At 47.6% G+C, this 25790-nt stretch overlaps 1 protein-coding gene across 1 annotated transcript in view; it reads left to right on the plus strand.

The window, feature by feature from the left end:
* The first annotated feature begins 16500 nt into the window (after window positions 1-16500).
* Window positions 16501-25790, plus strand: part of LOC149334524 (saccharopine dehydrogenase-like oxidoreductase) — an 85898-nt gene continuing 76608 nt past the window's right edge. Inside the window, exon 1 of the mRNA XM_089555160.1 lies at window positions 16501-17033. Within this exon, the coding sequence (XP_089411286.1) occupies window positions 16856-17033 (178 nt within the window). The 5' untranslated portion in view covers window positions 16501-16855. The remainder of the gene's footprint in view (window positions 17034-25790) is intronic.

Here is a 25790-nt window from a genome sequence, read left to right on the forward strand (position 1 = left end):
CATTTCATATGTGCACTCTTCGACAATAATCAGCAGTGTGAATAGTCCTAACGAGTCCACGGGGTTCGTACGTGCAATGTTGGCGGTTGTGGAGAGCGAGTTCACAATCCAAAATGGTCATCGATCATAGTTTTTACAGCAGTGGCCTGAAATTGACTATAGACTGCTTGCTTCTTGGGATGCGCATTGATCGGGAAGCACCACTGCTAGGCGGTGTAGCCCAGTCTGCCGACCGAAAGCTGCAGGCGCCCAGCAGTTGTCTAGCGGTCATTGGCGTCGCTTGTGGAAAATTTTAATTATTGCAAATGAGCGCCGAACATTTCTACATAACAAAATTTTTAAGTATTGGACACAACTGAAAAAGCAGTTGCAATGAGCGAAAAACACTGGATCTTCATGTCAAGATTCTGGCTATGGAGCTTTCCATGGTTGGCGTTCGCATATTCATCAGCGATTCTTGCAGTTTTCACACTCCGTAAACAAGTAAATGTACATCAGGAGCAAAATAGAAGAGATTGTTCACCTCAATAGAAGAGGACCGCAACTTCGCAGGTGGGGGGGGGGGGGGGGGGGAGCGCTGCAGGCGCCAGTGAAAAGCGCCCCCTCCGGCCGACTCCCCAAATTGACCGGGCAGAACCGCGGTCACGCCTCCCATTTAGTAGCAATGCGAGTAGCGCGCTTTCTTTTGAAAAAGGCCAGTTCTGCACATACTTTGCACGTGTTGGCCTGCCTGCAAATCTGCATCGCGTGCTTTTTCCCTCCTGCTTGAACGCTGACGAGCGTCAGAGGATCACGAAAATGTATAGGGGCGATAGAAAGAAATGCGAACAACGCGGCTCCCACGAGCTGCGCAGATAGAATTTATCTGCTATGCGCTCTGGTTGACAAAAAAAACACGCTAGAGTGGTCTATTATTGCATCATGGATATTTGTAGTGTATTTGTGTTGCGAGCTAAGTATAAGGGGGACGAGCATAAATTCCAACAGCAGAGCGCGGGCGCCGTGCTGTTCGCATTTCTTCCTATCGCGACAGTGCCCTCTGAGATGTAGGTTCAAATAGTGGAGAGTGAATTTTTTTTTTCCCCGCGCAAACTTGAAAGATCTCAAGCTGCTAGCGGATCAGGTCCACACCATGGAGCGGATTGCTGACGAAAAGGCCTTTAACCTAGCGCCGAAATGTGTGTCGAAAGTAAGGTCATTTATGACTCGGAATTCGAGGTAAATACCTTTTTTTTGGTACGGTCATTTTCGCAGAATACTCAATTTCGTTGGGTGGCTGAACAGTTCGGTGCACGGGGTGCACGCAACTTTGTTGGCCAAAGTGTTCGGATTTCATTACGTTTTTCGCTGAATAATGAAAGTGTGTTCATTTTAACATACAATAAAGTGCCCGTAAGGCGACGCGCGAGGCTGAAGAGAAAAGCGAAAATATGCACAAAATGCGCCTACCAGCTGCTCTCTCATGGCTAACACAAAAAAATGCTCTATTTCGTCAATCACTACCACTGACAGAAGTGGTTTTAAAAGAAGAACCTGAACTCGTCTTTTTGCCATGGGAACTCGATCCACACATTCCCAGCACTCCTAGAAACTTTGATTTATTGCCCTGTGCGGCCGGCCGATTTCCCTAATTAAATCGGATTGACGTTCGGCTCCCGCCATTTTTTTTTTACTTCCCCGCATACGGTGGGAGGAGTCAACCAGTTCATGGAGTGCCTTTCAGGCAGACGCGTGGCGATTTTGCTTTCGCTTTTATTCTGTTTCTTTTAGGTTTCCGTGAATAAATAGGTGTAGTCAGAGACTACACAGCTGCAAATTAGGCCCACGGAAATAAAAATACGCGTGGACTCTGCTTTCGCCGATCACTACATATCACTTCGCTGATGGCAGAGCGGCAAGCCGCCACGGGACTGGGTGAAAAGTTGGTCGACTACTCCCACCGTTTGTGGGGAATTAAATAAAAATGGCGGCAGCTCGACGTTAATTCGATTTAATTTTGGGAAATCGGCCGCGCAGGGCGATAATTCGAGGTTTCCAAGAACGCTCGGAACATGTAGATCGAGATCCAGCAGTAAAAATACGAGTTCAGATTCCTCTTCAGTGCACCTTTAATGCCGATTACAGCGCACGTACGCCCATCCCCAAAACAATTTATTTGCAGAGCCATATCGCTCATATAAAAATGCTCATTCATGTGCAAGGAAACATTTTGACTACTTTTATTTTCAGAAAATTTTTGCATGTAGCAAAGTAACTTCGAGCCTGGCGTCACATATCGGAACAATGAGGCGATCACAGACTTCCATAACACAGCTGTTGGTGTCAGTCTGCAAAATAATTTTTTGCATTACCTGACCGACGGAGGGCTTTACTGGCAAAAAAAGTGAGTTTCGTTAGCGCGAGCACCGCATGCTTAGTGAATTACAACAAAAACTGGTCAGAAATAATATTACACGCGCCCAACATGCAGAAAATGTTTAGCAACAGAAAAAAAGCCTACTTCACCCTGCCAGGCTTGCCGTCTCTCGTTCTTAGCCATTTCATACGCAGTAATTCCGGACAAAAGCATTTTTGAACGTGAGTGTATGAACACATTTTTTTTTTTCATGTATTGGAAGATTTCCCCATAACAGGATTGCATTTTTTTAGCGTTTTTGCTATCGTCAACTGATCGATTCGAGTGATGGAAAAAATTTGCTACACATCGAAATGACGGACCATTACCTTCAATATTTCCATTACAGTACCTTAAATTTTCAAATATTCAAATTTTTTTTCCAAAAATGAATCTCCAGGAAATCCGCAGAATTCGACCCGTAGATCTTGGCCCTTGTGCTCGGAGAGCTGTTGTGACAGCTGCCGACACAACAATAATTGTTTCTCCATTCTTTGAGCCTTGCGAAATCCCAGCCATGACTCACAACGAGCGGCAACACCTCTTTTGTGCACCTGCGGGCAGGATGGCACGTGCTCACAATGAGAAAGAAAGTGCCAGCGGTGCGAGCAGCAGGCGTACCAGTCGAGTCGAGTCTAGTCGAGTCGAGGCGCTCCGCCGTCGACGTGCCCGGACAGAAGTTCGGGAATGACCGCCAGGGGAGAGGCGGCGCTGGTGCAGTGGGGGCAAACTTTAGGTGCGCTTCCCTGGAAAGCAAGAAGAGGAGGAGGTAAACTTTATTAAAGAAGAGGTCTTAGGCGTGGGTTGGGGTGATGTTCCCCTCCCCGCGGTCGGCTCCTCTTCTAGGCCGGACGCCAGGTGGTCGACCGACGATGTCGTTCGGCGACCTCTTCGGCCCGCTGTATGACTCGGAGCTGAACCTCCGGGTCCGAGCTGAGCAGCGCGGCCTCCCACGGAGATTGGGTAGAGAACTGCAGACTCTGCGATGGCTTGTCTTGACTACATGAGTATAGGAGAGAGAGAGAGACGACTTAATTCACACCGACATGGGCCTCGGGGCAGGGGCTCAGCCAGAGGGAGGGTCTCCCCCTTGCCGGCCCTCCTGCGCCGTTGCCGCAGAGAAGGTCTTGGAGGAAGCCTCCTCCGCCATGCGCAGGGCGATCTTCTGTACATCCGCATTTGGGCTGCGGATGTAGGACTCCCAGGCAACTTGATCAAGGGGATCAATCTGTTTAGCTCCCGGAGATTCGGAGCATTGCCAGGTTAGATGATTTTCACTCAGAGGTAAGTTGCAGAGATTGCAAGCCTCCGGGTCGCCTGTAAGCTCATTATGCGGAGTAACATAAGGGAAGAAGCGATGGGCCTGCATTTTTCGCCAGACCCTACATTCTTTGGGTGTTAGGAACCTATCTGGTGATGGATAGATCCTTCGGCCTAGTCTGGGAGTCTCAGAGAGCTCCTTGTAGGTGGTGAGGGGGTCTTTGTCTCCAGGTAGCGGGGTTTCTACGGCCGCTCGGGTGTATACATTTCGAGCGAGGCGATGGGCAGCCTCATTGCCTGGTAGACCCTCATGAGCTGGAACCCGGATGACTGAAACCTCCCGGTTTAGCGGGTGTTTCCTCAGTAGACTGGCCGTCTGCATGGAAATTAGGCCTTTGCCGAAGTTCCTAACAGCCGCCTTATTATCTGAGAGAATAGTTTTGGCTCCGGTACCTGCGCATGCTAGCGCTATCGCAGCCTCTTCAGCTGTTAAAGCGTTACGCGTATTAATGGATCCAGTTACCTTCCGGGAGTCGTTCCCATCTACCACAGCTATGACTGCGGCCCCTTCTAGCAAGTCCTGAGGAGGGTCTTTCATTAGTTTACTTTGAATAAATTTTGCTCTATGCCCCCTTCGTTCCTTCTCATGGATAGGGTGCATATTCTTAGGAATCGGTGCAATTTTGAAGTTTCCTTGTTTCAAGCTCCAGGGGTTCAGCAACATAAGGTGGTACTCCTGACGGAAGCCGTAGTTCTTGTAGTATTTTTCGGCCAGCTACAGGGGAGTTGAGCCGCCAGATCTGCGCCTCCCTGACCGCTTTGGCAAATCTCTTCCCAGGTATTAGGCATTCCCATAGCTAGAAGCTTCTCTGTCGAGGAGTTGGGGGGAATGCCCAAAGCCCTTTTGATTGACGTTCTGATCATTATGTCTAACTTCGCTTCGGCATGGTGGAGATTGAGAAAGGGAGTGGCATAAACTACCCTGCTGATTATGAAGGCACGAACCAGCCTTATTAGGCAATGTTCTCTGAGGCCTTTTTTCCTGAGGGAGATTCGCCTGATTATCCCCGTTACTTGGTCGATATACGTCTGAAGCTTTTTTAGGGATAATGGTGTTTTTCCCATTCTGCTGTAGGAAATACCCCAGAATCCTAATGGTGCTGACTCTTGGTACCGTACTCCCTCCCACGTATACCTCCCCTGGTTTATGTAGGTGCGGTAGGCGGGATTTTCGGGTTAGTTGTGCTTTGCTGCACATTGAGAACAGTTCAGATTTCTGAGGAGAGCAATACAGTCCTGTATCTAGGGCGTAGTTCTCAACTATAGACGCCGCTTCTTGCAGTATAGGAGCGTGATCGCAAAGGGGGTATTTGAATTACCCGCGCGAGGTCATGAGTTTGGAGCCCGTTTTTCTGCAACGCGGTGCCTTTAACGCTAACACGTTACGAGACTTTCACTTTCGTGCGGCTGCGTAATGTGTGAGTGGTGCGCCGTTGCTCGCCCGCGCTGGCGGTCTCTTTCCTGGACAAACATACATTAGGGTGAGACGAAATAAAAGAATGAAAAATAATAGCCCCTGCATGCACCTCTTCCGGACGATCAGCTAGGAACAGTTGCGGGAGCAAACTTCCGGTAACCTCCGGCAGGAGCCAGAATCCGAAACTACCGAACCGTTTGCTGTTCGGTTTGCCGCTAGTCAGCCGGGCCGCACGCGAAGGCGCCGTTTTATCGCATTTTATCTCAATTTGCCTCTGACTGCTGGCTTCTCGATTTTATCGTTGACTGCTCGGCTGACTGCTCGGCGGTCATAACCTCGAGCTGTGGGCCAACTCATTTCCCTTGTTCCCAGAGTGTGCCGGCACCCATATTAGTTCCACCTCTGTTCGGTTCCAGTATTGGTGTCTAACGATTCGTCCTGTCTCCGTGGAGGTCATACCCCGCACGAAATTGTTTATAGTGACTTTGGAGTCGCCAATTATGGTGACTGCTTTGGTGCTGACCATTGCCATACTCCTTCGTATTCCGCCGCGTCTACGTGGGCTGTGTATTCCGAGACTTCTATAGCTTCGGTTCGATTAGTAAGATCCTCCTCCGGCTTTCGTGAAAAGCAGGGTGCATGTTTTTTGGGATAAGCTTAATAGTAAGTAAGTTCCTCACTTCGGTCGATGGTTTTACCTACGCATTTCTTTGCGGGATTCTGTCGCCTAGTTCTATGCACAGGATGTTCCACCCCGCGGGTGGGGTCGCGAGCCTCCTTAATCGTGTGACTGAATGCGCCTCGCACAGTTCCGTGGTGTTGTTGTAGACCCCAATTTAAGAAGTCTTGAAGAGATAGCTTCACTCTGCTAGGTAAAGTCGGATGTCGCTGCGCGTGCAACATGAGCCACCTGCCACCCAGGTCACGTGGCCTTGTGACGTCATCGCAACCTGCCCATCGTGGCAGGTGGCAGTGAAATCAATGACTGGTCGCGAGAGGTTCTCGGAGAGAGCAACCTGGGTCTCACAAGTCCCACCGGTGGCAGCGTTCGAAGCAGCCACCTGCCGGGGCCATGGAGCATCGCTTAAAGGGGCTGTGAAAGGGGGTCTCAACAAAGATGCGATATGCCTAGGATGCTAAAGGACGCAGCAATTTTTTTATGGGTTCTGTGGAAGCTGAGTTATTTGTAGTCAAAATTTGAATTTCCGCGTCTTTGCGCCTTTCCCTCTCCTGTCGTAACTTTTTGCGCACTGAAATGTCGATCCGCTGGCCTCACGCACTCGGCCCTCCGCCGACCGCCGACGCTCGCGGGAATTCCGCAGGAGGCGGAGTCAACGCCTCCTAAACTGGTTTGGCGTCGACAGCGCTGGCGCGGCGAACCAATGATGACATTCCGCTGCTGACGTAAAGAGCGCTACATGACGCAATGCGCGCGGATTCGGGCGAAAGCTCGGCACCGCAGGTCGCCGCGAGACGCTGAAACGGGAGTTCTTAAAACTGTATTGTAAATTATCGGCTCGATTTTGAGGTCTTGTACGCGGCATGAACGCTCGGTGGCCTGTACTCTACATAATGCAAGCATTTTACAGCCACTTTCTTTTCAGGGACCCTTTAACGGCTGAACCACTGCGCCAGGAATTGTGTGAGATCTACCAACGATCTATAAGTGTAAAACAGAGGACGAACGAGTCGACGAGGCGACAGGCTAAGAGAACCCCAGGCCGGTGAAGGGACCCAATAAAGCTACCGCGTCATACCCTTAAGGAGGAGCTGAGGCGTCCCCTATTTTTCTGTAGGGGTGTAGTGGGGCAGCCCCAGGGCTGCTTTGTATGCCTGCCTTATGATACCCTCTAATTTGTTCTTTTCCGCCAGCCCTAGTTGACGTAGGTGATGACGTATACTATTCTGCTTATCGCAAAAGCCTGAACCATTCGGCAGAGATCTTTCCCTTTGACTTCTCGTCTTTTGTTGGCTATTCGCCTTATCAGCCTGGTCGTCATGTTAATTGTCGACTTAAGCCTGTTTGTTCTCTATGTGTTCTTTCTATTGTCCTGGATTATCAGTCCCAGGACCCTGATTTTGTCCACTATGGCTACCCATGTCTCATTTATGTCGATCGCCTGTTGGGCATTTCCTTTATTTCCCCATCGTTGCCTGTGTACGCCCGTATTGTGATATCGTCCGCATATAGCGTGGATTTTATCCTTTTGACAGCCTTCAATAGAGGTGGCAGGTTCTTCAACGCCAGGTTGAAGAAGAAAGGGCAAAGCACCGAGCCCTGCGGGATGCTCTTGTCTCCTAGCTTAAAAGTATCGGACTTGATGCCTCCTAGATTCATTTCTGCCGTTCTTTCGGTTAGAAAGTCCCTAACGTAATCATAGGACCTCTTTCCAGCAGCAGTCTCGACCATATTAGTTAATATGGCCTCGTGCTAGACGTCATCAAAGGCTTTTATGTAGGTCGAGGCCCAGAATAGTTTTGGCGCCCTCTTTATTGCGTGGGTCTATGACGTCTGCTTTGAGTTGCAGCATGACGTCCTGCGTGGACACCCTGCTCCTAAATCCTAGCATTGTTTCGGAAAATACCTCCCTTTCATCTGCATATTCCTGCAGTATTTTTACCATTACATGCTCCATCTGATTCCTCAGGCACGATGTTAGCGACATTGGCCTGAGATTGCACACTTCAAGTTTCTTCCCGGTTTTGGGAATCAAGATAACTTTGGCGTGGTTCCATTCCGAAGGTAGACTACCTCGTTTCCATGTTTCGTTTAGGGTCGTCTGTGACTGCCGAGACCGAGGTGAGATCTAGGTTCCTCAGCATTTTGTTGGTTACCCCATCTGCTCCCGCCGCAGACGTGGCTCTTAGTTGACTAATTGCTCTCCATACCTCCGCTATCGAAATGTCCTCATCCAGCTTTGCGTTCTCTGCTCCTCTGTATTCTGGAGATCAGCCCCCTTTGTTTGTGCTAAGGTATCTGCTCCTCAGTTCCTCTATTAGGTCCTCGGCCGTGCCCTCGTATTTGTGAACCAATCTTTTCAGCTGCCCTTGAGCCACCGACCTAGTTTGTCCTGATTCTAGCAAGTACCGAAGAAGTTGCAAAATAACGGTGCTCGACTGAGCTAGGTTAGCTGGCTATTGCGGGCTGGCGCGAAGTTCAGAAGAGCGAAAGCGAAACTACGCGGTTGGAGTGTTCTCGGAGGCGGGGCCGTCCGTTCGTCATCCGTCGCGCGCACGTGAGAGGTGCGCAAGCGACTCTACAGCTTGGTAGTCGGGTTTAGAATATTATGACAATCCTTTGCCGCACCGGTCATGCCTGGACGCGGCCTCCCTTCGGGAGCCCGTTCGAAGTAACCGGTGCTGAACCCGTAACACACATACAAGTCTTTTTTTCCAAAAACTGGAAACTTCTTCTGGGCTAGAAGCTGAAAGCTTGACGACGCCCTGGAGACCCAGAATCCGACGCCATAGACAGCGCCATCGAGCGTCCGACGCCATAGACCCTTACATGGGAGTTGGCCGGGACCTAGCTTAGCCGGCAGTTCGAATTATCCGGATTTCCGAATTAAGGGGGGTCAAACTAACGAGCCTTGTAGGCTACTGTGAATATAACGAGTGCGGGCTGGCCAATATTATTTTTGTTTCTTTTCCTCTTGCCCATTATACTTTTTGTAAATAAAACGGGCAACATTGGGAAAGCTCATGGAGCACGTTCTCCACACCCGGCTCAGCCGGTATCTGGAGAACAACAACCTCATGCCTTCGTGCATGTTTGGTTTCCGCCCAGGCTCACCCACCCAGGACGTCTTTCTACAACTCAAACACCACATCCTTGACTCCCCCGCGGGGGACACCAAGGCTATCCTCGGTGTCGACCTGGCAAAAGCTTTCGACAACGTTATCCACGCAGCCATCCTAGAAGGCCTCCACGCCCTAGGCGTAGGCCCGCGGATGTATAGTTACGTCCGCGACTTCCTCTTCGAACGCACAGCCACACTCACCTTGGGCGATCACCAGCTCCCCGGTGTCTCACTGGGAGCACGGGGAACGCGTCAGGGTGCTTTGGTGTCTCCTATCCTCTTCAGCATAGCCCGTCTCCAACTCCCCCACCAACTCGCCCAAGTTCCCGACATACATTTCAGCTTCTATACTGACGACATCACTGTCTGGGCCAATCGAGGCAGTGATTGCGACAGAGAACACAACCTACAGTCAGCCCTCAACATCATCGACTCGTACGTTCGCGTGCGCGGCCTAGCCTGCTCCCCTTCCAAATCAGAACTCTTCCGTTACCGCTCCAGGACGCACCATCCCGACAACCCCCCCATCTCACTTACGCTAGAGACCCACCCAGTCCCCTAGTCTGAAAGATTCGCATCCTGGGCCTCGTCCTTCACTCCCACGGCGCGCACGGTGACACCATCCAAGCTCTGTAGACCCAAACCCAGCAAGTCACCCGTCTAATCCGGCGCGTGACGAACCGGCGCGCAGGTCTGCGAGAGCGGAACACTAAAGCAAAAGGAGCGGGACCGCATCAACGCGCTCCTCAGGAGCTGCACGAAGGTCGCCCTCCGTCCACCCCCCAGCACCTCTACTACCCGAAACCTCAACCTCGGTACCCACAACACATTTGAGGCCGCACTTTACCCTGTCAGCTAGGCATCGCCTCGATCACCCATCCTACCGAAGAGGCCCTCCTACCTTCAGACCTACGCTCCCATCTCATCATCCATCCCATCCCTAAGAACATGCACCCCGATCACGACGGAGAACGCAGGGCAGCCCGCGCCAAAGCCCAGCACAAGTTGTACGACGACAGTTCCGATGTAGCCTACGTGGACGTGGCAGCGTAGTCGTCGGGCTCCCGCATGGTTCTCGCCGTCGCTAACAATCAGGCCCGATTACTAGCATCAGGCTCCATCCCTACAGACTCATCCGAAATAGCAGAGGAAGCAGCCATTGCGCTCGCTCTCATCTCCACCTCTGCCACCAAATTCTCTCCGACTCAAAATCCACCCTATCCTATTTCGCTAAAGGCCTGATATCCTGCACCGCGGCTCGGCTTCTACGCTTCTGGCACCCCACCCGCCCTGTAACCCTTATCTGGACCCCCGCACACGCAGGCCTCCCGGGTAACGAGGAGGTCCACTCCCTTGCCCGAGGTCTCACTTTCCGAGCTGGAGTTGGACCCCCTCCGCCATCCCAGGAGCGTCTGCTTACCTCCAGAGATATCCTTACCAACTACCGAGATACCTGGCGCGTTTACGCACCGTCTGCTCCCTCCGTAACCCTAACCCATGCCTCCCACTGGCGTCGACTCCAGACCCGTACTGCTCCTTACCCTATTCTTCTTCATGCCCGCTACCCCGATCAGTTCCTTTCCTCCTGTAAGCTCTACGGGAAAACGGGAGATTTTATTCATATTCTTCTCACATGCCCTACCTTCCCACACCCTCCATCCCCTACCACGGTGGAGTCGTACTGGGAGACTGACCTGGCCAGCTTCCCTGCTGCTGACCAGCGCCGGATAATTACCGACGCCTTGAAGCGGATAGCCCTCCAAGGGCTGTCCTTTTCCCTTTAAAGGGCAACTCCGGCGATTTTTCAATGTTCATCGATCGAAATGAAATTTTAAGTCTGTATTCTATATGGTAGTCTGATGTCTCATGTAAAATTTCGCACCTGAAAGCGGCGTAGTTTTTCCGCAAGTGAATTTTGAAGACAAGCGCTCCTCGACGCGAGAGGCACCCATTGATCGAGCAACTTCTACAGGCCGCCCTGTAGTGTGACGTCACTGGCGAGTCGGCGTGTCAAGCTGGTCGGGCGCGCGCTGGCGTTGGCAGTGGAGGGGAAAACTGAACTTGGTTTTGAGGAAAGTAAATGGCGCAGTAACGGACACCCCAACCGCGACGTAAGAAGGAGTGAAAGAAGAAAGGAAGAAACAGCTTGGTGCCGTAGTGTAGGTCTTCGGAATTATTTCGACCGCCTGTGCAGTTTCGCGCCATCTCAACGTGCCTGATGTGATGTGTACACCAGAGTGATGGGTCACGGCAACTTCTGTTGTGCTGTAGGGTGCACAAATTCTTAATCTGTGACAACGGGCGCGATCTACCGTAGGTTTCCTAGTAATAAGAACCTTCGCGACAAGTGGGTGAGAGCTGTCCGCCGTGTCAACTGGTCTCCGAGGAAGCATTCCCGCTTGTGCTCGGAACATTTCGCGCCAGATTGCTATGAAGACAGCGTGTACTTCAGAGAGAGCTTTCGACTCGCTAAGGGTTCGTTCAACCGACGCTTGAAGGCATGTTCTGTGCCAACGTTATTCTAGTACAAACGCCCATCGCAGCGGCCAACTGAACGAGCGCGGCCGTCAAGAGGAAGCGGTATGTTGGATTATGGCGTGAACTCACTTCCAAAAGCTCGCCGTCGAGACAAAGCTTCGCAAAGAGAACACTGTTGTTGGTGCATGCCCCTGTAAGGACGTTGCGCACCGCGGCAACGTTCGGGCGCAGATTCTTTCATCAGGCTGGGTCGGCCGGCACTCGCCACACGAACAGCTGTCAGCTGGAGCATCACATTAACTTTTGTTCTGACGACTGTGTCACAAATGCATGCACGAGAAATGACTCAAATCAAGTAATCAAATCAAATAGTAATAAATCAAATGACTCAAGTCAAGTAAATGACTCGAGTAACTTGTCCGAGTTCAGACCGTCTCCATGCTGCAGGTGACGCGGCCTGTGGTGTGACTCGGCGGGCTCGCGCGGCAGTGGATCATACCTGAAAGGCGACTCGTCCAGTCCAAAATCGTCGAATGAGTCGTCTTCTAAAGACTCGCTGGTCTCGGAAAAGCTGTTCTCCGCGCTTTCAGTCATGTTGACAGCGTGGCTCAGGGTAGTTGATATCTTCGGGGACTTCGCAGCGCGGCGAACCCGTCAGTGACGTCACAGTCAATACCGCACGAAGGCACCTCCCCGGTTTCGGTTTTGCGGTTTCGGTTTCGAGTTGTGCGTTTTTTGCTGTTTAAAAATTATTTTAGGGTCACTTTTGAAAACCTTCTATCGTACACATTACGGGAGGTTCTTAGGAACACAAATCAGCCATTAACTTAAAATGGCTGAAAAATCGCCGGAGTTGCCCTTTAAGGGCAACCCCCTAAGGGTTGCCTCGTGCCACGTAATGGGGGGCAGGGTCTGCCCCCTCTGCATTGCTTGGCAATAAATGTTTCCACCACCACCACCTTTTGTGTTCCGCCGCCATCGAAACGCGGAAAGAGCAAAACCAGATTTTTGTTGAGAGACTGCATAGTAGCGCACTTATTTTCACTTCTAATGCGCATAACACAGCTACGTAGAAGTGTTAATGGGCTCTGCCTGTATTCGTCGTCTGCAGAAAATATTTTTGAGTTCGTTTTTGCGTCACAGTTGCCTTGGTAACTTTCCATTTGGCGCTGACAGTACATGCACGTCTAGAGCACATTGGTGTATTTTTTCTCTGCCGTACCATTCATGAGTTGAGTTGAGTTCAATTCAATTCAATTCGTTTATTTTCCAGAGCGGTACAAATACAAACTCTGAATGGTCCCCTGTACTAAAAGTTGCACAGAGCAACTTGATGAAGGTCCAGGCATCTTACAAGACATCAGTCGACATAGATTAACAAAATAAACTGCGCTCATCAAAAATCATATTGAAAACATGTGGGTAATGAAGCAGGTCTCAAAAGCATACATACACATGAAACAAACAGTGAGACAATAAAAATAAAAATCATTTGTTGACATGGAAGCACACGGCCAAAGGACAATTAGTTTAAAACTAAGGCAAGGCACAACAAACCAGGGTTACACGTAGGAGTTCAGTTGAGGTTACAGCAATAATTTTTAAATTCTTTCTTAGATGGAAAAAACCCTTTTGGATATTTGTTTAGAAGCGTTGGAACATTATGCTTTAATGACTGAAATTTGTTTCGGGTGCGGAAATAGGGAACTAGCCAGTGTGGGGGATTTCTAGTCAATACATCTGTTGTTCGATGTTGTAATGTTGCAACAGATTTAAGAAAATTTGCAGACTCAGCGGATGAATAATAAAGCCGATTTAATAGTTGATATTCATAACTGTGCTGGAAGCGAATGATCCCATACTTCGGAAATAGGTTATTTGTAGATGCGTGTATTCCAGCATTAGCCACATAGCGGAAAACTTTCTTCTGGAGAACATTGATTTTATCTGTGTTTCTTTTTGTTGTTGAGCTCCAGACAAGACTGCAATAATTTATGTGGGGTGCATATAACGCTTGGTACAACAGGAGTTTAACTCTTTCGGGAATCAGGTTCCTGCAATAGGACAGAGTGCTTGCAACAGCAGACAGCTTCTTGCAGACGTGATTAATATGGTGATCCCAGTTTAAATGAGAATTAAAAGTAACGCCAAGAACCTTATGCTCATCTACTGTTGTTATTCTTTATTCTTATAACTGACCTTATTTTGAAGTGTGAAAACTTCATTTCTTGGTCTAAATAGTAAAACCTCAGTCTTAGTGGGATTGATTATTATGCAGTTAGACTGGGATCACCCTGATAGGGATTCGAGCGTTCGGTTGCACTGCAGAACTAAATCGTTTGGATCTGCACCTTTATAAAGAATGCTACTGTCATCAGTTGATATGCTGTAAGCTACAGGTGGGGTTAGCCTTGCGGTTTCTGCCGTACCGTTCATTGTATCCAACAAGCAGCGCTGGCTCAGTGGTTAGGGCGCTCGGCTACGGAGCCTATGTTCCCGGGTTCTAAACCAACTGCGGCGGCCGCGTTTCGATGGAGGCGAAACGCAAAAGGCGCCCGAGTGCTGTGCGATGTCAGTGCACGTTAAAGATCCCCAGGTGGTCGAAATTATTCCGGAGCCCTCCACTGCGGTACCTCTTCGTCTCTTTCTTCTTTCACTCCGACTTTCCTTCCTTCCCTCATGGCGCCGTTGAAGTGTCCTCCCAGAAGTGAGACAGTTACTGCTCCATGTCCTTCCCTCAACAACCACTAATTTCTAGGTATCCTGCTCATATTATGCGTCTACTGTTTTTCTTGGACGTGCTGTTTTGTTGAAGACGACAAAGAGTATTGTTCGATATTTCTTTATTTACGCGGCGCAGGAGCAGTCGACGATACTGTCAAGATGGCAGTTTACATGTAGCTGGTTTATTGTGCAGTGCACAGTGGGAGGTTGATGTAGCAAGGCTACTCATTCGCTGGGCGACGTAACGAAACTCTCGGCTAAAAAAATGGAGGCCATAGAATCGGATTGTAGAGCACAAGTAAGCTAAACTGGGCTAGTCGGAGCAAGTGCATCTTTGAAAAACGTAGAGCGAAAAACGAGACATAGAAAAGGTGAAGACACTCGTGTCCTGTCTTCACCTTTTCCGTGTCTCGTTTTTTCGCGCTACGTTTTTTAAAGATGGATTGTAGAGGTCTCAAATTGCGATTTTGAAGCACCTATTGGAAATCATAAGGTCTCGCTGTAGCCCGTTGCTAGACGTTTTTTGATGACTTCTGAAATATATTTTGCGCCACCTTTTTACTCGGACATTAGACGACCAACGTGAAAGCAGACTTTCTCCCGACGCTTTTTAAACGTCGGTTTCGTCTTTGATAGTTTAGTTAAAGACGTCTTCTATCATATTCTGGGCTACATGAGGGGAAAATCTGCGTGATCACTGCGACGTCCACTGCAATTTTAATAAAAATCAAATGGTCGTATTTTGAGACATTCCAGCTAAGAGCAAAGTAAACACATTCACAACATGTCCACGATGAAGAAAGTAAACACCGAGTGAAAACACCTTTATGGCGTTCGCAAGCCTTCCGCATTGAGCACAGCTGCGTTCATTATTGCTTTCTCCAGAGGAAGAAAATAGCAAAACTGAGAGGGATACCGTAGCAGTACTCCTTTACTCCACTTGATGTAATTAAAAATAAAGTAAGCAAATGTGATCAGAGTTATACTTGAAGAAAAAAATATTAGACGATGACAAGGTTGCAGCTACAGGCGGGAAACACCTAAGTGGCATTTGCTTGAGTTATAAATCTTAGTGGAACCGAAGCGATACCCTCAAAGAAAGACAAATGCAAAAGGTCAGAGTAGCAGAAATGAGGATGCTGAAATGGATGAGCAGAGTGACAGCAAAGGGCAGAATCCGGAACGTTCACATACGAGGGGCAATCAAAGTCACAGGTAGTGAACGAAAGATTAAAGAAGGAAGGCTACTATGGATTGGTTCTGTGATATAAGGATGCCCTTTGAATACATTGCAAAGAAGGTGATGAAACATGACATTTAATCAGCTTCAAGCTGTTCAGTTATTCTTCTTTTATTTAAATGTCATGGCAATGCAAGAATGTTGTGATTTTTAATAAGAAAGTAATTACTCATTGGCATTGATTGGCATCCGAATGAGAAATTGCTCCCTTATTACAAATCTACTCCACCCTGGGGGCTACCCCTAAACATTTGACCAATAATGTGATTTTGTGTTGCATAGGTTCCAAGTCTCTGCTTGTGTTGCGCAAATGTCAGTTCGGTGGCGTGAGGCTCCTTTGTGGCAGTTTTTTCCGCGTGTCTCCTGGATTATATATTACGTACTTGATGCGAATAAACTTTAATCCAAGTTGGTGGGAGGAGGCTGAAGCGACGACCCATGAAGAGGTGGCAAGACGATGCGGAGGATGACGCGAGGTCGAAGGAGCTCAAGAGTGGATGGGTTAATAGTATAGGGTGAAACGCAGATGGCTACTCAAAAACAGCAATCCTATAAAAAAAAAGCTCGGACCAACTTCTAAAGAATAACTATAGTTTATATGACCGAAGTTCCCATCCAAAGTCAGAAGTGAACGCATTCGAAAAAGACCCGGAGAACGCTTGACCTCCTTTCTAAATGGCAGAAGACCCAGTAGTCGCGTGACGAAAAAAAAAAAAAGAAAGCGAGCTGGCTGTTGATGCTTTCCTCTGGTCTCAATCAGAAAGCGACTCAAGAAATTTCCCAGCCGATTCTTGCTGGTACACCTCGACTGCGGCATTCGATCGGCCGCAGGCCCGACTCGGCGCCAAGTAGGTGATACGACTTCCCAATGAGCCGTTCCGTTGAAGGGGTCCATTGCGGGGTGCCGACATCTACTTTCAAGTGGAGGGGGACTTTGATTGTCATCACCAGAGACGCTGACCTCCTCCCCTCGCTCATGTCTTGCCTCTCCCATGTGTGAACCCATGCGGGGAATGAAACCAAGCACCCACGAAGGCACGCGCGTGACGCGTCGCAGTAGCCGCGGTACGCCGGTCAGGTAGGTGGCGCCATCAATTGACGCCACATGCAACATTTGCAGTACACTTCAGTCACCTCTTCCGTCATCGATGGTTACAGACTAATCAAGGCATTGTTCATTCCATCAACACACTCATATTCATGCGAAGAACTTCGCCGCGTGGTGCTAACTATAGTGCTACGTCCCTCTGTACACTACTGCACCAGCAGCACGCTTTGCGCGGCGTTCTTGAAATTTCCGGGTTTGATCTAACGAATGCGCCGCCCGCCAAGGTCAATCTGGAGCTCGCCTCCGCGTGTATTACGGAAGGCGGGTCGGATAAACGGCGCAGGACGACCCGGTATTTGAGAGCGGTTGCGCGAGCGTGCTGACTGGTGTTGGTATACGCGAGGCGGAAAGTGCGAAGCGACGCTCGGGCGACATGTCCTCACCTCGGGAGCTCGACATCGTCCTCTTCGGGGCCACGGGCGTCACGGGCGTGTACGTGGTCGAGGAGCTGCACCGCGCCTCCGAGGGTCTGCGCTGGGGCGTCGCCGGCCGGAGCGCCGACAAGCTACGCCAGACGCTGCGCGCCGCCGCCAAGAACCTCGGGCTCGAAGGTGAGCGAGACGGATACGCTCGGTTTCCCGGGCTTGGTTTGAGTTTTCGCGGGGCTGCGTCGCGGGATATGTGCACTTTCACAACCTGTGCAGCTGCAAGGATGAGTAAACGTGTAAACATAGTATGCGGGCGGTCTGCGGTACGATGCCACTTTGAAAATTGAAAATTTTTGAAAAAGAAGTTTTTAAAATTTTCTTTCGTCAAAACAGCCATTCATTCCTGAAGGAACTGCGACAAAAATTATGTTTCTGATTAACAGCGTTCCGAAGGTACATCCCACGATGTAATCTGTTGCGCATCTCACGAAACCGAAACTGCGACTTTTTTCGTTAAAATAATTGCCTGCTTTTCAGAGCAGCACTTATTGTTTCTTAATTTTTCAGTTTAGACTAATAATAATTGTTTTTTACCATATATGACGCTTTGCTTGCATTTAACAACTTCAACGCTCATAGAAGCGACGCAAGGCGTTTTGGAACAACTCGATCAGAAAGGATAGTTATGCCGGCGTACCAACACTGAATTTTTTTTTTATGCTGGCGTGTATCGTTCCAAGAATCGCAACAGAGGGACCCTGGACATTTTGAAGCACATTGGGATCAAACCTGGCTGTAGTGGTGAAAAACTTTATTTGGAAAGGCTTAGACCGGTCCTCGTGGGCGGGGTCCTCACTCCAGGACTCCGACAGCTTCTGCTTCTTTTTTTTTTTTTTTACGAATACTGTCAACAATCATTTGAGGGTCATTACAGGGAGGGAAAATGAAGAAGAAAAAATGCATATATGCCCAAGAATGAACAAGCCTCTTCGAGCATACAACACAGAGAACATAAATACGCAACACAACGCCCTCCACCGTACAGACACCTGCTATACAAAAAGATCAGCCGCTGCTGATCAATCATGCCAGAGCTGGGTAGAGCAGCTTCCCATGAGGACGTAATAGCGTTGTGAGGTTGCCGGGGTGGTTTAAGGCACTCTATACATGGAGTGGTATAGAGTTTGTTTGGCGCTGTTGCATGACGGGCAGTGAAACGGGTATTGTCTGCTCTCGCTGAGAGCTTGCCTGCAAGGTGAGAAACAGCGTATCTGTACATCTTCATCTAGGTCTACGGATGTCGCAAAAAAACACGAGAAGAAAGAAAACGAGTTGCCACACTAGAAAAAGCACGGAAAAGCAAGAGTAAGCAGAGGTGGAACTACGAAAATGGTGTATTTTGACTCTCCTGGACATTGCCTTATGGCATATACAGGGTGTTTCACCTAAGACTTTCTGCAATTTTTAAAAATAAGCTATTTGAATTAGATGCGCGCTTTTTCTGGCATAGCATTGTCAGTGGTGTAGTACATCATAATGCAGCTAAGACGTGCTAACTAGCAGGCTTGTTAACCAATATTTAATAGTTAACTTTTAAACTATTACCGTTGGGCTCCTTAATTATTGAGAGGCATGTAGCCCACCGTAAGTAATGTCCATATCCGTTTTTAGAATTTCGAGAACGCGATTATCCTCTGCGCTGTGAACCAACAAATTTTGGCTATTTCGACGAGTTAGGTTCACTGGAGAGGTTGCTTTGCCTGCAAGCTTCTCAAACCGCATGTATTTTGGCGCGATGTAGGCGAAATTTGTTGGGTCACAGCGCCAAGGATAATCGCGTTCTCGAAATTCTAAAAACGGGTATGGACATTACTTTCGATGGGCTGCATGCCTCTCATTAATTAAGGAGCCTAACGGTAATAGTTTAAAAGTTAGCTATTAAATATTGGTTAACAAGCCTGCTAGTTAGCACGTCTTAGCTGCATTATGATGTACTACACCACTGACAATGCTATGCCAGAAAAAGCGCGCATCTATGAAATAGCTTATTTTTGAAAATTGCAGAAAGTCTTAGGTGAAACACCCGGTATTGTTATTCCAATCTTTCATTTTCTTTGTCGTTTTTCTCAAAACTCACTTTTTGCTATTCATTCTTAGCAGAGAATTTTGACTTTATTCCTGTAAAAAAATGTTTACTGAAAATTCGTACACTTATTTCTTATATATATATATATATATATACACACACACACACATAAGGAAGCCAACAGTCACCGAAACGAAGGAGCGTAGGGGACGTTCTTTAAATTTGTGATGCTGATCAGTGGGATATTAATAGCGTAATTATTTTATCACTTAAATATATTTGATTACAAAGTAAAAGAAAATACCGCCGCATATCGCAGATGGGATCCAAACCCACAACCACCAAATTTCGCGTCCAGTGCTCTTCCAACGGAGCTACGGCTGTCCAGTCTTCTGTTTCCGGGAGTATTTGTTTATATAGGTGAGGAATGAATCACAACTAGAATCGTGCATATTTTTTTGTTATCGCTGCGTTTTTCTCGAAAAAATGCCCGTACAAGAGCTATTGTTTCTGTTCATTCCGCTATTATACATGACACTTGATGGTATCATAACTATTTTACATAGTATATTTTAAGTCGTGGACTAAACGACACGTATCGAATGTTGTTGCAGGTGAGATTATTTCCAATACAAAATTAACGAACTGCTTCAACGGTGACTTTGTGTCTGTAGCAAATAGCATCCATAATCAGAACTACATGCATTACCTGAAACCTAGGATCAAATCCGGCAGTGCGTTTTGTTGTCCTACCACAGCTAACGAAGTATATAGCATCTTTGAATCTATAAAAATAGCAACTGTTGTGATGCGTGTGCATTGCAGATTAGACCTGTGAAACTCGTCTTAGACATTATTGCATACGCACCAGAACTTGTCTTTCATCTAATCATAACTAACGGAACCTTTCCAATGAAATTCATGGTTGCAAAACTCACTGTTTCTGCACAAATGTAGAGGCATATAAATGATTTTTCCAACTACAGGACGATCTCAATACTTCCAGTCTTTTCGAAAGGCCTAGAAAAACTAATACACAGCCGAATGATATCAAGCAATGCAGAAAGTTGGGCGAGTTGGTAATACATGTTGAACTTAGCAAAGCGCAATTAGAAGACAGGGACAAGAAGAAGAAGCACACAGGACAAACGCTTGTCCTGTGTGCTTCTTCTTCTTGTCCCTGTCTTTTAATTGCGCTTTGCTAAGTTCAACGGATGATATCTTTCGTCGCAAAACACAATATCATTACTTGCGCTCAATTCGGTTTTATGAACCGCGTGTCGGGTGAAACTGCTCTGCTAACACGAAATGAAAGTATTTTTGAGCCTTTCGAACGACAGTTATGCACGTTAGGTATATTCGTAGATTACTCTAAAGCCTTTGACCATATTAATCACGTCACTCTACAGGAAAAACTAGGCCATTATGGCTTCCGTGGCACTTTCCTTCAACTATTAAAGTCCTCCCTGCATAACCGTAAGCAGACGGTCGTCATAAATAATAAACGTTCCGACATGACATTAATTTGCGCACGTGTACCACAAGAACGAAAAATGATAGGTGTAACGTTAAGAGATCGCAAGCGGGCGGAGTGGGTGAGGGAACAAACGCGGGTTAATGACATCCTAGTTGAAATCAAGAGGAAGAAATGGGCTTGGGCAGGGCATGTAATGCAAAGGCAAGATAACCGCTGGTCCTTAAAATGGAGTGGATTCCAAGAGAAGGCAAGCGTAGCAGGGGGCGGCAGAAAGTTAGGTGGGCGGATGAGATTAAGAAGTTTGCGGGGATACGGTGGCCGCAACTGGCAAAGGACAGGGTTAATTGCAGAGACATGGGAGAGGCCTTTGTCTTGCAGCGGGCGTAGTCAGGCTGATGATGATGACCACAAGGTCATTGTGGCCTCTGTTATTTTGTCACGTTAATTGCCTCATTACCATTAGCAGTAAAGTTCGTCATCTATGCTGATGACTGCACTATGCTTCTTAGCGGCTCAAATTACGAACGCAAATCAAGTACTCATAGAACTGTCATCCTGGAGTTCCGTGAATTCACTAAATATTGTCAAAGGACAACGACGAAGACAGTGCTAGGCTCGTGCTCAGAGCGCGAAGAGGACGAAGTGTGTTGTGTGCGCCGTTGGCCGGTGGTGGTTCGGCTGAGCTGCTGTCAGCTACCTCTCTGTGACTACGCCTACTCCCCGTGTGCGTACGTCTACGTAACATCTCTTGGTGGAGGTCGCGGGTTCGAGCCGACATGCCGACGAGCCGACGAGCCGACCCGTCGCAATAGCTATCGACGCTGCCCCCCCGTCTGCGCCTGCCACGCCAACTGTCGTCGTGGCCCACCCTCGCGACCCGGGCACATTCTGCGGTACCGATGGCGTGGACGTCGAGGACTGGCTCTCGCTGTACGAGCGTACAGTGGTGAGCAGCCTTGTCTAGAGCGCTCGGGCGGTGCACTTCCTTGCAAACAAATCCAGATTTTGTGGCAGCCTCTAGGGTCCAGCTGCAACGCTTGCACGGAAGTAGCGCCAGATAGCCTCGTAAACAAAGCAGGCACGAAAACTTTGCCCTGTAGTGAGGGGCTGCTCTCTAATTTCGGTTTTTGTTACCAAGTGCGCACTGCTCAAGCGCTCTAGACAAGGCTGCTCACCACTGTACGTGTCACAACAGCTGTGGGACCCGACGATGAAGTTGGCTAACGTCATTCTCTACTTGACGGGCACAGCAAGGGTCTGGTTCGGGACCCACGAGGAAGAACTAACCAGTTGGGACCTGTGCAAGCAGAAGCTTACCGAATTGTTCGGCAAGCCATTCGGACGTCAGCTGGCCGCGACGAAGGAGCTCGCGTGCCGCGCACAATCGTCCTCCTATGTGTGCTACATTGAGGACATTTTAGCCCTCTGCATGAAAGTTGATTCCGCCATGTCAGAGAGAGACAAAGTCGGTCACATTCTCAAGGCAGAAGACGCCTTCAACTTGCTGGTGTACAAGGACTGTGGAACGGTTGACGCAACCCTAAAAGAATGCCGCCATTTTGAACAAGCGAAGAGCCGCCGTATTTCCCCCCAGTTCACGTGGTTGCCGAACACGGCGGCAACGTCGTCCTACGTAGATTTACCCCGCACCTCCACCAAGAGATGTTACGTAGACGTACGCACACGAGGAGTACGCATAGTCACAGAGAGGTAGCTGACGGCAGCTCAGTCGAACCACCACTGGCCAACGGCGCACGCAACACACTTCGTCCTCTTCGCGCTCTGAGCACGAGCCTAGCACTGTCTTCGTCGTTGTCCCTTGACAATATAAACACAAAGAAAACAAAAGCCTTTTTTTCTACCAAAAAACCGTAGACTAGGCCAGTTACCTGCTCAAAAACTAAACGATTCAGTGGTTGATGTTGTATCTGCAGTTAAGTGTCGTGGTGTATTCTTCGATGAACACATGTAATGGAACTCGCAAGTAGAGATATTAACAACAAAGGTATCTCTTGTGTCTGGCATTCTTTCAAAATTACGATCATATTTAGCAAAAAGCATTAAACTTCTAATATATTAATCACTTTTTATGTCCAGTGTAAGAGGTAGAAGAGGAAAGGCAGGGAGGTTAACCGGAAGAATAATCCGTTTGCTACCAGTGTAGACTATTGCCAATTAGTATGAGGCTGAACTACTGTTTCAAATGGTAATAAACATATTACACAAAAGAAAGCGATTCGCGCCATCATGAACACACCATTTGACAGTCACATGCAACCACTTTTTACTGGACTAAACTTACTTCCCATCCCAGACATGCGCACAAAGCCAAATTGCTCAGGCTCTATGAAACTGGTGTGGAAGGTAATAATAACACGTTAGGTAACATCGCTAACCTAAAGCTTAAAACAAATATTCGTACTACCCGACATGCCGAAACCCGAGAAATTCCACAATCGCGAACAAATTAGGGACTTCAAATGCTGCGTCATCTCCTGCCTTCATACTTTATATATATATATATATATATATATATATATATATATATATATATATATATATATATATATATATATATATATAAATATATATATATATATATAGGTTGCGAAAGCATGGAGTACTTGACTGCTTACAAGAGTATATAGCGAAGTATACGCTTCGTTAAAGGAAACATATTTATTCTACTCGACGTTTCGATCGGAAGACCGATCTAATATATATATATATATATATATATATATATATATATATATATTTAGAATTTCGATATAGGCAGATGTATCCGCTTATAATTTGTAATCTTGCACCCTGCATTTTCATTAAACAGGCATGCTGCTGATGTCTCATATATGTGCCACATTTCATATCATGAACTCCCGTGTAACAAAGTTTGTGTTTTTTGTACATGCATATAGTTGGAATGCCACTGATTCTGTGAACATTCATTTGTATGTACATTTTAGTATATAGTTCTGTTACCACTAATCCAAAAAAATTGTTAAATCTTGCTGTATGCCATGCTGCCATGTACCAAACGGGCCGTGGACCCAGTCAAGCCCATTCAGACGCTTTTTGCCCATGGCCCTCTGCATTTTGCGATGAAAAAATATAGATTAGATTTCATTTGATTTGATATTTTCGTTCTTTGCAGAGCTCATGCTTTTATCTATACAAGTGCAAAAGCAGTTTGCACTGCACTGAACTAAGTTAAATTTATGAACGCTGGCATCTCATGTGTATTGAGTAGATAAAAAAATACAAATATGAAGATGTTCTTTTTCTGCTTTACCACTTTGCTTTTTCCACTCCACCTTAGGGGATTCCCCGAAACATTTGACCAAAACTTTGATTAAAGGAGATCTGAAACACCTTCCGAGGAGAGCACATCAACTCGCTCAATCACTGCGTTGTGTTGTCATGAACACCTGAGCCAAGTAATACACCTCTACACAGAGAAGCCACAATCACGCGCGAAAGTTGGCAAGCCCCTCCCGGCGACTTTTTCATGCTCGCACCCTCCTCCGTCGCTCCCTCCTGCGTATGCAAGTTGAGAGGTAGCTATTGGTTAGATTTTTCCGACGTCAGGCAGCTCCCATGGCCGCAGCCAATCAGTCGCGTAGCTCCGGCGGATCAGGAAGCTTCGCCCCCGGAGGTGGAGCCGGCGGAGGAGCGCCGACTTTCCAGCGTGCAAAAGCGGATGAGAGGAGAGGGGAAGGCGCTCAAATTCGAATTTTGACAACAGCTAACTTAGCTTCTACGCAGGGCATTGACAAAATTCTTACTGGACAATATTCCTGAAACGGCGTGCTTTAATATCCCAGGCATACCGCAACGTTATTAGAGCTCCTTTCGGAGCCCCTTTAACATAAAACAATATGTTTTTTAAGATAGGCGAAGAATTTCCTGCTTTTATATGATATTAAAAAAGGTTTCCCACAAAGTTGCGTCATAACCTACCGCCATCAGTTCGGCAATATAACTGCTGTGCCATTAGAGAAAGCAATCAAGTGAAGACATCAAGTGTAGGCACTATATAAGGGGCATGCTGCACATTACACTTGTTCCGAGTTCTGCTCTTGTTTTTTTTTACAGCAGAGCTTGCACTTCCTATTTTCTCTATTTTTTTTCGATTCGTACTAATGGGTCCTATGGGTGAAAAGGGGCGTGGCCTTCCTTGACATCATCATAACCAAAAATCTGCTGCAGCATTTGGTATCTTGGCAGTATATTCCAAGGACCCTAACCAACCAAATAAAACCGATCTCATTATTTACAAATCAAGTGCCCAAAATAAAATACAAAGCTTATCTCTTTCACTCGTTGTTCTTCGTACATGCCGTCAAGTTACTTCCTAATTAACGATTCTGTCAAGCTTGCTACTACTTATAAATACCTCAGGATTCACCTGCAATCAGATTTAACTTGGCATCATCACATTAATTTGACTTTAGCATCCGCTAACCACTCTCTTGGCCTTCTGAAGCATAACCTCAAACAATGCTCCCCCACATCTGAAGAAACTTGCCCACATCACACTTGTTCGCCCGAAAATCAAATATGCATGAGCCATTTTGTGACCCTGACCAAGCTATAATCATCATCATCATCATCAGCCTGACTACTCCCACTGCAGGGCAAAGGCCTCTCCCATGTCTCTCCAATTAACCCTGTCCTTTGCCAGTTGCGGCCACCGCATCCCCGCAAACTTCTTAATCTCATCCACCCACCTAACTTTCTGCTGCCCCCTGCTACGCTTGCCGTCTCTTGGAATCAACTCCGTTACCCTTAAGGAGCAGCGGTTATCTTGGCTTCGCATTACATGCCCTGCCCAAGCCCATTTCTTCCTCTTGATTTCAACTAGGATGTCATTAACCGACGTTTGTTCCCTCACCCACTTTGCCCGCTTCCGATCTCTTAACGGTACAACTATAATTTTTCTTTCCACAGCTGCGTTGTCATTTACTGAGAGTGCGATGCCGTGGTGGCGGACGCTGCTGCTTTCCAAAGACGGAGCACCGTCATCTTTGTATGGCCGTGAAGGGAGAAATCAGAACTTCCGATGCCCGCAATAACGCATATATCTCAGCAAAAAAAAAAGTAAATGACGCGATCAAAAAATTACCGGCGACAACTTACGTGGCAGTGACGCGAAAACATTACAATTCTATTATAATTCTATTTCATTTCTATGATTTTGTCTAATTTTTTTTGTAAATACTAGTACTGCATATTACTAGCTGACATTTCGTATTTTCCCGCTCTTGATGACGTCACACCGTTTCTAACAATCGCGAGTTTTGTAACGCCGGCACTTTTTGGGCCACGCAGGGTTTTCGTGTCGATAAGCCACCTAATGTTTTCGCGTTTATAGACA

Source organism: Amblyomma mixtum, chromosome 8 (genome assembly GCF_055824585.1).
Source record: "Amblyomma mixtum isolate Tamu chromosome 8, ASM5582458v1, whole genome shotgun sequence".
Classification (NCBI taxonomy): domain Eukaryota; kingdom Metazoa; phylum Arthropoda; class Arachnida; order Ixodida; family Ixodidae; genus Amblyomma; species Amblyomma mixtum.